Raw genomic sequence first — 12994 nt, 5'->3', positions numbered from 1 at the left:
TTAGTGATCTTAAAGAGCGCGATGGATTGTAGGGCGATAGAAGTTCCGTTAAATACACGGGAGCTAAACCATTTAGGGCTTTATAGGTCAGTAGCAATACTTTGTAATTGATACGGAACTTTATAGGTAACCAATGTAGAGACGACAGAATTGGTGTTATATGATCGTATTTTCTTGATCTAGTAAGAACTCTAGCGGCGGCATTTTGGACTAACTGTAGCTTGTTTATTGAGGATGCAGGACAACCAGCTAATAAAGCATTACAGTAATCTAGTCTCGAGGTCATGAATGCATGAACTAACTTTTCTGCATCAGAAACAGATAGCATGTTACGTAGCTTAGCAATGTTTCTAAGGTGGAAAAAGGCTGTTCTTGTAACATATGAAATATGATTTTCAAAAGACAAGTTGCGGTCTAATATAACACCCAGGTCTTTTACTGTAGAGGATAAAGTAACAGGACACCCTTCTAAATTAAAGTTGTATTGTAAGAGGTTTTGTGGGCAGTTTTTTGGACTAATAAGTAATACCTCCGTTTTATCTGAATTTAATAGCAGAAAATTACATGTCATCCAGTATTTTATATCTTTAACACACTCTGTTAATTTAGATAATTTAGCGTTTTCATCTGGTCGTGATGAAATATATAATTGAGTGTCATCAGCATAACAGTGGAAATTAATTCCATGTTTTCTTATAATATTACCAAGTGGCAGCATATATATTGAGAATAGCAGAGGGCCTAACACAGATCCTTGCGGTACACCGTAGTTTACTGACGTTATCTTCGATTTTTCCCCATTTACGCAGACAAAATGGTAACGGTCTGATAAGTACGATCTAAACCAGTTTAATGCCTGTCCCTGAACACCAGTGTAGTTTTGTAGTCGGTCTAAGAGTATTGTGTGATCTATAGTATCGAACGCAGCACTAAGATCAAGTAAAACTAGTATTGAGATACAGCCTTGGTCAGAAGCTAAAAGTAAATCATTTGTGATTTTAACGAGCGCAGTTTCTGTGCTATGGTGCGGTCTGAATCCTGACTGAAACTTTTCATAGATATCATTTTCTTGCAAGAAAGAGCACAGTTGAGCGGACACAACTTTTTCTAATATTTTAGACATAAATGGAAGATTTGAAATGGGTCTGTAATTTGCTAGGTTATTATGATCTAATTGTGGTTTCTTAATAAGAGGTTTTATAACTGCCAACTTGAATATTCTTGGAACATGACCTAAGGATAAAGACGAGTTAATAATATTGAGAAGAGGCTCTTCCACTACAGGTAACACTTGTTTCAGTAGTTTAGTTGGTATTGGATCTAATAAACACGTTGTTGGTTTAGATGCAATGATAAGTTTATTTAACTCTTCCTGTCCTATAGTTGCAAAGCGCTGTAATTGTTCTTGCGGGGTGATAATTGAGGCTGAATCATAAGACACCATTAAAGATTGTACATTTACAATTGTGTTTCTGATGCTTTCTATTTTCTCAGTGAAGAAATTCATAAAATCATTACTACTACACTGTGACAGAATATTTTGCTCCGGTAACGTCTGTTTATTTGTTAGTCTAGCGACGGTGTTAAATAAAAACCTTGGATTGTTTTGGTTGTTTTCTATTAGTTTGCGGAGATGCTCAGCCCTGGCTGCTTTTAGGGCCTTTTTATAACGTGACATACTGTCTTTCCATGCGATTCTAAAGACCTCTAGATTAGTTTGTTTCCATTTACGCTCTAAATTACGAGTTTCTCTCTTTAGAACATGCGTAACACTGTTGTACCATGGTGCTTTAGTTTTCTCTCTAACCTTTTTTAATCTAATTGGTGCAACGATGTCTAATGTACTAGAGAAAATGGTGCTCATAGTGCTAGTCATTTCCTCTAGTTCATCTGTTTGTTTGGGTTCACTGAGCAGCTGAGACAGATCAGGTAAGCTATTTGAGAAATGATCTGTAGTTGTTGGAAGGATTGTTCTGCCTGGTCGATAACGCGGCGCAACATGACAAATTTCAGCGGTACGTAGTATGCAAGTGACCATGTAATGGTCAGTGACTTCATCACTTTGCGGTATAATATCTATATCGGTTGGATCGGCTCCATGTGATATAATTAAATCTAGCGTATGATTAAGACGATGAGTGGGACCAGTTACGTTTTGCTTGACCCCAAAGGAGTTTAATAAATCTGTAAACGCAGCCCCTAAAGCATCATTTGAATTATCTACGTGTATGTTAAAATCTCCAACAATTAATGCTTTATCGACATTGACCAAAAGATCTGAGAGAAAGTCTGCAAACTCTTTTAGGAAATCAGCGTAAGGCCCAGGCGGTCTATATACGGTAGCCAAGGCTAGAGATAATATGGATTTCTTTCTTACATCTAAGAGAGTAACATTTAGCACAAGTACTTCAAACGAATTAAACCTGTGACCTGTTTTCTGAGTAACAGTAAGAATATCTTTATAGATTATAGCAACACCACCGCCACGACCAATCAGACGGGGCTCATGCTTGTAACAGTATCCAGGAGGAGTAGACTCATTAAGACCGAAATAATCATTTGGTTTAAGCCAGGTTTCAGTAAGGCAAAGTACATCGAAACTATTATCTGTGACCATTTCATTTACAATAACCGCCTTAGGTGTAAGCGATCTGATGTTTAAAAGACCTAGCTTTATAAATTGTTTTTGTTCACTAATATTGAGATTTTCTGGTTTAATCACAATTAGATTTTTCTTAGATCCTGCAGTAGATTTATTATTTGATCTCACTAAACGAGGAATAGACACAGTTTCAATATAATGTTTTACATTGGTACTTATATCAATTAAGTTTGGACAGCAAAGAGTGTGATTTGGACTTTGACTTACTAGTCATATGGTGTGTAGCGTCTTGGAGATGTTGTCCGACAGAATAGCCGCTCCGATTCTGCTGGGGTGAAGGCCATCAGCACGGAAGAGCCTAGGTCGCTCCCAGAAAAGATTCCAATTATTTACAAAGAGCAGTCTCTGTTCATTACACCATGACATTAACCATTCATTTAGAGCAAATAATCTACTGAACCTTTCGTGTCCTAGTCGGTAGGTGGGAAGCGGTCCAGACACGATGATCGTTGTTTCAGGCGATGTGCTGCGTACCGTCTCGATCAGGCTCCTGTAGTCCTTCTTCAGAACCTCCGACTGCCGTAGCCTGATGTCGTTCGTTCCCGCGTGCAGCACGACAGCTCCGACGGGCTCGTCACCGTTCAGAATCCCGGGAACCTGTGCAGCGACATCGAGAACACGAGCACCAGGAAAGCAGTGAGTGCGAACCTTACCTTTACCTATGGTAGCACGGACATGCCGGACGATGGAACTGCCGATGATCACAGCGTCGCATTCCGTCTCGCGTAGAGGGGAGAAGCGGTTCTGGGTGGAGATCTCGAAGGCCGGGAGGGGCGGAGAGGTCCTAGCTCTGGTCCTGGCCCGCGTCTTCCGCTGTGGAATCATCCAGGGTCCATGTTGTTGTGTCGGTGCCGGAGTGAATGAAACCAGGGATGATCGCATCCTGGGCAGAGAAACACATGGAGTAGACGAGGTCGGAGTCAAAAGGTTAGCACTAACCACTGACTTTTGAGCATCGGCGCGTGATGTTTCAAGCGCGAAACGTCGATCTCGTAGCTCGGCCTGTCTCTCTAGTAGGTCGCGGATCTGCTTCTCCACGGATTCCAGCTCTAACTGCACAGAATGCAGCTCGAAGGTGTCCTCACCTGCACTCAAAGGTAACGTTAGACACACATCCGTTATATTCGCCATTATAGCAGATGTGCTATAATGGCGAATTATAGCTTTCAGTGATACGGGTGTAAATAAGTCGATCGATAGGCGCGACCACGCGTGTAATGCTAGCGGGCTAAGGCTAGTAGCGGAAGTTCGAAAGGTTGGATATATGTAGCGATATCAGAGCAATCCGATTGTTTTTTAAGGAGAATAGTATTCCAGATATGTTCACACGCTATAAAAATGAAAAAGTTCGTTTGTAAAAGAGTGTAAAGAAGAAAAACAAGGTTTCTGAATTAATTCGACGGAGCTCCAAACACAACAACGCACTCAGTCGCGACGCATGCCCAGTCAAGACCTGCCTCATGTGGCTTTGCATGGTTAAACGATGTACAGCTATTATCACTTAGGGTGTACTCACTTTTGTTGCCAGCTATTTTGACAATAATGGCTGTATGTTGAGTTATTTTTAGAGGACAGTAAATATATACATTTCTATACAAGCAGGAAGCAGCACATTGACTACTCTAAAATCTATCCAAGTTTAATTTCTATAGTATTGTCCCTTGAGAAGATATACTAAAATGTTTGCTGAAATGTGAGGGGTGTACTCACTTTTGTGAGATACTGTATATATATTTATATCACAATATATTTATAATTTAACATGACCCGTTAACTCTACTATTACTAAAAGAAAATAAGAAAAAGCGGCTCACAAAAGCATCCTAAAATTAAAATAGAGGTCTCATGGTTCATATTCCAAATCTTTTGAAACCATCCTAAAGCACTAGCCTGACTTCGTCATACTCATATTCTAGTCAGAATGTGAGTCTGATACTGCTCCATTAAGCTTTGATTATGGGGCGTGTTTCAACCGAACCAGGAAAGAAAATTCCTCTGCACTCAATTGGATAGGCCTACAGCCAATCACAGCAACAGAGTAAGTGACGTATGTTTTTCATTCATGTTTCCGATGGACAAATGCCTTGATCGCGGTTCTCTGTTCCTCTTTTAAAATGAATGCGCTGTCGATATCTTCTATAACAGACGCGATGACGCGAATCTACACGTTTCGTAAACAAAGTTCGGGAAAAGCACGTTCAAATAATCAATCCAACCAACTTGTCAAACGATTACCATGTCTACACTATCAGCATGAGAGGAAGCATATATATTCACTCTGTCAACTCACCTAACATTCCTTGACAGTTTTCAGCATCCCTCCACTCACTCACTCTCGGCTTGTTCTTCCACAGCCTGGAATACGGGGAGAGTGTGTTCGGCCGAATACCGAGCCCGCCCTCTCCTCAGACAGCACCCCAAATATGCATTTATTTTTCTATCTGATTTATTTGTAAGTGTGAAATCTAAATTCTCCAGAGGCAGTCATCTTTTATTTTACTGTCTATGCATCTTTGTTGTAAACGAATTCAACCCAAGCGCTCGTTGATGACGTGGATGATTACGTTACTGTTGCTGTCCATCATCGATTAAAGCCCGCCCTGCCGGCAATTTGATTGGCTCGGCCTTCTGGAAGCCGAGCATAATTACTCCTGAATGGATCGAGTCCAGACCGAACTTCCCGTCCAAAAAAATGTTGTGGGCGGGGTTCGGGCTGGCACCCAGGCTACTAAAGCACTATGTGATGAATGAAATTTAAAAAGCATAATTCATTGAAAACATTCTGCTCTATAAAAGTGTCCAGCAAGCTTACTTTCATGGCTGTCAAGATCTGAAATTTTGTGCACAAGTTCTATGGGTGACCTCTATGGTGGTGTTTTATCACATGTCTCGCCCCCATTTACTTTCAGCTAAACATCTCCCTTTGTGTTTCACAAAAAAAAAAAAAAAAGATCTGGAATTAAATGGAAGTACTTACATTTGCAAGTGAGGAGCAGTTTTGTCCAGTTGTTTTCCTCACAGGTAACTGATTTAGACACTGTCGAGTCAACTGGCTCATATCCACGAATGCACTCAGATGTTACTTTGGATCCATATGGGAAACTTTTTTGCATGCGGAATTCCTCTGTTAAGGTGACATCTCGTCCAAAATCAGGTCGGCTACAAGGCCCTGTGGAGATAAACAAGTAATATGAATTACAGTCGTCTGATGCATAACTCCATTAACAGATCCAGTACTATTTTAGTTATCATCACTAATTTCTGTCTTTTTCCCCGCTATCTATTTTAGGTATCATGAGGTACTTGAATGTGATATAGAGCCCTGGGCGGGACTGTTTTCTTAATCCGCTCCCACTTAATTTCTGACCATTACCGCCCGCTCCCGCAACGTGTGTGTTTCACTCCTACCCACACCCGCAAACATTCTGTTACAGCTTGTAGAAATGATGAAAAACACAAACATTAGGGCTATGCTAGACATTCAGAATAACAGACATTAAACATTGCGTTTAACTAAACTAACCATAAGATAAAGTAATGCTAGCACCACACAAACACATATGGACAGATTTTTTATTATAATTATAAAATTCTATCAAATGTTAAAGGGGACATCGGATGTCACTTTTTACAACATGTAAAAAGTCTCTGATGTCCCCAGAGTGTGTATGTGAAGTTTTAGCACAAAATACCCCACAGATCATTTTTTATAGCATGTTGAAATTGCCACTATTAGGGGGTAAGCAAAAACGAGCCTTTTTGTGGGTGTCCCTTTAAATGCAAATGAACTGGTGCTCCCACCCCATTCAAGAATAGGGCGGAGCTTCAAGAGCTCATACCGACAACAAAACAGGACGCAATGAAAATGTCAGAAACTGTCAGTAGCAGTGTTCAGTTCAAACCAGAGTCAGACAATAATGCCTACAGAGCCAGAGAATATATGCTGCATGCTTTTTCAAAAAGACGCAAAAATATCACAGAATGATCCCATGTGGCATATATTCTAAGTGTTCAGGGGGTATACGATATGAAATTTAATGTATTATTTAATGAAAATCTTCACCTTGGCCGATGGTCTGTGCTTGACTGCGTGTTCATGAAAGACCCAGAAAAACACACAATTTGTGAGAAGTCAAGATGAACAAAAACGCAAAATCAAATACAATCCATGTTCCTTCTTCTCTGAGGTGAATATACTTTATATGTTGTGTCTTTACGAAGTTGTGAAGAAAGTTCACTGACACTTTTTGGGGTTTTCTTGGCGTTGTATTTCATGATGTGAATTTACTCAACGAATTAATGAAATAATGAATCACTTAGCCTAGCCTACTACAGATTGCTATGGAGGAAGAGAATGTTACTGATCGACTGTGTGAACTTCACTTGTTGACTCCTTTCTTTTTACACAGCAAATAGAGGCACCCAAGCTGTATTTTTTTGACCGCCCACTCCCACCTGCAGAAAAGGTAAAACCGCCCACTCCCGCGAGATTTGCGCTGGGTCCAATCCCAATGCAGCCCTCTAAATGTGAAAGTCAGCTAGACTAATAGCTCAAGACTTTCTTAACAAATGACAAGTGAGTAAATTCTCATCTTCATTTTGGGTGAGCTACTCCTTTAAACAGTGACATCACTAAGAGATAACAGGGTGTGCAGTCATGCAATAATAAAATCATTATATTCTTACCAATGCACTTTGGTGGTTTAGGGTTCCATCCATTTTCTGTGCACACAATACTTGAAACTCCTTTCATTGTATAGCCATCATCACATTTGTATTTTATAAAGTTGCTCAGCATATAGGGGGGTGGTCTTCCTTCGATTCTATATGCGTGTGGAATTTCAGGCTTTGGACAAACATCTGGAAAAAAAAGAAAAGAATAAAAGTTTATGTAATTTATGTACATTAATTGTATTAATCATTAAACATTTTATTCATCAACAGAAAAAAAAGAAAAGAAATTTAAAATAACTTTTTTTTTTACCATAACTTACCCAAACATATTGGTGGATCAGGTTTAAAAATCCCATCCTCAGAACAATGAAGTATTGAACTTCCAATAAGACTAAACCCACTGTTACATTTGTAGGACACGGCATCTAAATAATCATAACTGTCCAAACGCTCCTCTCCAAGCTGTCCATTTACTATGGCTGGAGGTGCCTTACATTTCACCACTAAAGAGAAAAAATCCAGGTGAATAAACACTTATTTTCAGATGCATCTCAAAGTGAAGATCACATAATTGTTTATACTCATCATGAATGGTTCTGAATAAATGTGTGCTCTTCAAGGTCATATTTCATTAAATTTTAAGAAAAAAACCCTCACTTTCACAGACAGGATCTCTGCCATCCCATCCCTGATCTCTGCACCATCTGTCTTTTATCTGCCCAGCTAACATATATCTGAAAAAAAAAAAAAAAGATCATCTTCTTACCAAATCGGAGCAAATCTAAATCTAAATCCATGGTTAAAACAGCACAAAGAAACTGACTTCAATGGTTTCACTTACCCTGTGTCACAAACTGCTGTAATTTTGTTGCCAAATAAAATCCCTTCTATTTCATATCTCCCATTGTCAAACTCTGGAGGACTTCCACATACTTTTTCTGTAAAGTATTAAATATATTATTGACTTACTGAAAAATAATCTTCAGTGTTGCCTTACTTTATATGACACAGATTTATTTTAAGCGGAAATGTGTGATGCTGTGAAGCTTCCTGCATCAGTGAAGAAAAACTGCTATAAAGGATTCTTAAGATATTCAAGGACTTGCTGATCTATACTGTACATCTTTCACATAGCTAAATTAGATTTTAAAAAAAACATTCAAAGGCATTTTAGGGAAATTTACAAATGTAGGGTACTCAAAAAAAAATATTGATAGTACATACTTGTGCATTGTAATTCCAGACTTGTCCACTGGTTTCTCTCACAAGTAACATATTTAGATGCTCTTGAGTTTACTGGTTTATACCCAATATCACACTCAAATGTTACAGTGGATCCATCTGGGAAACTCTCAGCCAAGAGAGAAGATTCTGACACGATGACATTCCTTGATGGAAAAGAAGGCTGTGTACACAGTGCTGTGGAGATAAACAAAACACATGCTTTACAGTAATCTGACGCAATACTATTCTATCCATCATCCTCACAATTATTAGCACTACTACACCATCTTAGCTTTACTTTGGTAACAAAGGACTAGATTGTGATTACTTTAAACAAAAGTAAATTAGTATGACTTAAGGAAGATGTGCTGTTGAAATTAAATCACAGTGCTTCTTCATATGTTGCTCATACATTTCATTTTATTCTTTTTTCTTTTTAAATAGAACCAAAGGTTACAAGATTTGAACACTTTTGGCCTCTCTCAAACACTGAAACTAAAGCAGATTTTAGACACAACCGTGTTGATAACCGCAACTTAATAATCAAGAGCTGAAGTTGATTAATATAGCACTGTTATTGTTGCAAAATGGTGTTAAGGTTACATAATTATTTGTGAACTGTGGACAAAAACACATTTGCTGATTAAATCAGTCCTGAGAGCATTATAAGGGCAGCAAAGAAGAGCTGGTCTATATGGCATTCTAACGGCCTGAGTCTTTGAACATGATAACATTGTTGCAGGTCAATATAAAAAGTAAAATAATTTTGGATTCATACATCCAAAAGCAAATGGAAGTCATGTGTGTGTTTGCCGTGTTTACAGTGAAGAATTCAGTTAATTCTGTGTATAGTAGCAGCATGCTATGACCATCAAGCTTTAGGCTTAAAGGGCACCTATTATGCAAAATTCACTTTTACATGGTGTTTGAACATAAATGTGTGTTGGCAGTGTGTGTACACAACCACCCTATAATGATAAAAATCCACCCAGTGCTTTTTTTATAATCCCCATAAATCATAAGCACTGTCTCAGAACGAGCTGTTCTCAGATTCGGGGAAATGTGACGTCACTTTGCACAGGCCCCTCCCACGACTGTTGATTGACACTGCAGTTTGAGCATAGACCCGCCCTGAGTGAGCTGGACACAGTCCGCCATTGTTTCCACGCCGGAGCAGCTGTAGACAAGAATGTCTCCTAAGCGACTGAGGTGTTTTGTTGTTGGATGTAAGAATGAACATAGCAGTCTTCATTTACTCGTTGTTACTCGAGGATGGATCTCACCAACTGTTCGTGATCAAGCTTACACTCTCCGGAGCGACAGGCCTAACGTTACTGACCACGGCAGAAATGAAAGTGAGAGCGCGCACTTTATGACAGCTCATCGAGTCATTTTACGGATATAAAGTTTACCAGTTTATTAAGCACCCACTGAAAAGGTGTGTATATATTTGTTTACTGTTAGTTGTAACAAGTGTTTTGTGTACTTCGCTGTGTATGTTGATGATAATGAAAGGGAGAGAGAGAAAGAGTTTATGGATAAGACTTTAATGCTCACTTCTTATACTGTGTTTATTCAGCTCTTACTGTGATTCTCTGGAGTAAAACTAACGCTCATCTTTTGTGTGATGTACAATAAACTTCACTGAACTCATCAGTATATTTTGGTCATCATTCAGACGGGGTTTGCTACAGCAGGCTTGTATTAATAGCGGATAAAAGCAGATGACAAATAAGTTATAACCGTAATTACACTAAACTATACCTGTTCTATCTCCATACAGCATATATTCTCTGGCTCTGTGGGCATTATTGTCCGACTCCGAGTCGAAATGAACACCGTTCTGTTCTGATATTATCAGATGAGATTGTCCTGGCTCTGAGCGTGAGCTCGTGATGCTCCGCCCCCTGGGCCGGCAGCAGCAGTTAATTTGCATTTAAAGAAATACACACTAAAACAGCATGTTTTTCTGAGCTCCAAAAAATGACAATTTAAACACGGTGTAAAAAATTATCTGTTGGGTATTTTGAGCTAAAACTTCACATACATACTCTGGGGACATCAGAGACTTATTTAGCATTTTGTGATAAGAGTCATAATAGGTGCCCTTTAAACTTTTCTGTTTGCAAAGCATTATTAGTTGCTAGTATCAACATTATGCTACTAGGTTATACATGCATGAACTGTTTGTTCAGTGAATGAACTTACAATGTGCCCTTTTCTATTACTATATTACAGTTTTACACAATTCTCAGAATGGAAATATCATCCACCTTTTTTGAACAAACCTACTGCATTTTAAAATATGGATGGCACTTCAGGTTTGGAGTCGTGCCACTCAAAAGGACTGAAACAAACAATTTCTAATAATAAGCTTGTGCTACTAATAATCCTCATCTGTCAGATTGACTGAATGAAATGTAAATTAGCCTTAAATATTCTTATTTCTTACAGTAATATTTGACCCATAATATTGCTCCACAACTAAGGAGAATTAATGTCACCTAATTTTACCAGTTTTTGCAAATGAGTTCAGCTTTAAAAAAACAATAAACAAAAACAATAAGCTTTACAAGTTTATTGCCAAGTTTATTGCCAGGGAAAATCCTTACTCTTTTATGATTACTGCGAATTTGGACATACTTATTTTGTCACAAACTCCTACTTGTGTTTGAACTTTGTCCTAGTTCGCCTAGCCTACAGTTGGAAAGTATGCAGACATGGTTTCCAAAATTCCACACTTGTTTTTTTTTTTCTCACTTAACGTTAATTAGGAACAGAACTCGCACTGTTTATACTACAAAACAGTAGCCTGGGTGCCAGCCCGAACCCCGCCCACAATATTTTTTGGTCGGGAAGTTCACATTCTGACTAGAATTGAGTATGACGACGTCAGGCTAACAAAACAGCATATAATAGTGCATAAGTGCTCGAAATGGGACGCACCGACTGTAAAACCTTAAACTAAATCGTAGTACGATAGATAGATAGATAGATAGATAGATAGATAGATAGATAGATAGATAGATAGATAGATAGATAGATACTCACCTCGGACATGTTCACAGATCATAAGAAACGAAAGAAGAGCAACACTGAGCCACAAGACCTTGGATCCCATCTTGTTAATGTAGTCTTAATCAAGGCCAATGTTATTTGTTTTCTGCACCAAATAAACAAAAAAGGCACTTTAGCTTCACAGCGTAAAGAAATACACTTTTAAAATATGTATTTTTAAATAATCAAAAGTTAACACAAGCATTATCTACAGCAAAACAGGCACAAAAGATTCACATAAACAAAACTATATATATATATATATATATATTCTTCTTTTTTTTCCTTCTTCATTATATCGTCTTTTCAAGCGGTTGTGGTAGGTATAGCTAACGTTACTCAGAGAAGTGAAAATGAATCCTTGTTTTAAGCATCCTTACCTTTAGGTGTTTAGGAGGTTTCTCAATGTCCTGTGTTTGATTCAGAGGTATATAAGGCCCGTTTAACTTTCAGGAAATGAGGGTGGAGAGAGATGTTACTGCAGTTCTCATGAAGTAAATTTCTGTCTAAAGAGGGCGTTACCGATGTGTCATAGACTAGGGTGGAAAGCCTTCTCTGTGCTTAAAATGTTCTCAGCAGCTGCAACAGCGCCATCTTATCCAAATATTACCAACAAAAACAAAGATTTGGATAGGTTAACCTAAAAAGTTGTAAGAATTACTGGCCCTGAAGCGTTTTTTTATTTTTTTATTGTTTACTTGATTTTTAAACGTTTTCAATTATTTTTGGTCTTGTACTGTAAGAATTGTGGATGGATTTATAAACATTGAGAAATAAAGTTGAACAGAAATAAATATGACTCTAAATAATGAAAAAACAAAACAAAAAAAATTGCATTATAACTCTAAATAAAAAAAAATATAAGTATGAACTAACTTTTGCAATACGCTATGCTTACACTACCCTAAATGAATGAAAAGATGTGCTGTCCCAATCACCCAAATATTACTCAAAAAAGGGGTTTTGGCTCAGTTTACATAAACGTTTATGTCACACATCTTTTCATCATATTATTAACTTTTTTTCCTGTTAAAATGGATAGGTAACATACATCTTCAATATTGCAAAAATGTATCATGTGTTGGGCTGATGTTTTTAATTTATGGCAAGAAACCTTGAACAAGGCGGAAATTCAAAAACTGTCCCAATCACCCTTGTGTTGTAGCCTACTTATATTTAATGTGTTTTTGGATTGTTCTGCTGAAGAAACACTGTAAAAAAACTTCAAAATTTCAGTTGACAAAAACTCTTGATAATTAGTGACCTACAGCTTTTTACAGCGGATGCCTTTGAAAACACGGCTAGCCTCACTTTCATACCGGTCATGGCGCTGCTCTGAATAAGGTCTATAACTAGCAATATGGGGTTTATGCTTTA

At 38.1% G+C, this 12994-nt stretch overlaps 1 protein-coding gene across 21 annotated transcripts in view; it reads right to left on the bottom strand.

Annotated features, from left to right (window-relative positions):
* Positions 1 to 12179, bottom strand: part of LOC311302032 (complement receptor type 1-like) — a 113572-nt gene extending 101393 nt beyond the window's left edge. For 16 of the 21 annotated variants that reach the window (XM_084427548.1, XM_084427559.1, XM_084427562.1 and 13 more), the window contains exons 1-8: positions 11998 to 12154; positions 11612 to 11723; positions 8561 to 8755; positions 8178 to 8274; positions 7994 to 8070; positions 7657 to 7839; positions 7349 to 7522; positions 5640 to 5831 (exon numbers count right to left, since the gene is read on the bottom strand). In XM_084427548.1, the coding sequence (XP_084283674.1) occupies positions 5640 to 5831; positions 7349 to 7522; positions 7657 to 7839; positions 7994 to 8070; positions 8178 to 8274; positions 8561 to 8755; positions 11612 to 11681 (988 nt within the window). In that variant the 5' untranslated portion in view covers positions 11682 to 11723; positions 11998 to 12154. Of the gene's footprint in view, positions 1 to 5639; positions 5832 to 7348; positions 7523 to 7656; positions 7840 to 7993; positions 8071 to 8177; positions 8275 to 8560; positions 8756 to 11611; positions 11724 to 11997 lie in introns of all 21 variants that reach the window. The other 5 variants (XM_084427553.1, XM_084427554.1, XM_084427558.1 and 2 more) reach the window with 2 other exon arrangements.
* Positions 12180 to 12994: the final 815 nt, after the last annotated feature.

Source organism: Rutilus rutilus (assembly GCF_951802725.1).
Source record: "Rutilus rutilus genome assembly, chromosome: 13".
Classification (NCBI taxonomy): Eukaryota; Metazoa; Chordata; class Actinopteri; order Cypriniformes; family Leuciscidae; genus Rutilus; species Rutilus rutilus.
The sequence above is the reverse complement of the archived record's forward strand: the minus strand, read 5'-3'. Positions and strand labels throughout refer to the sequence as shown.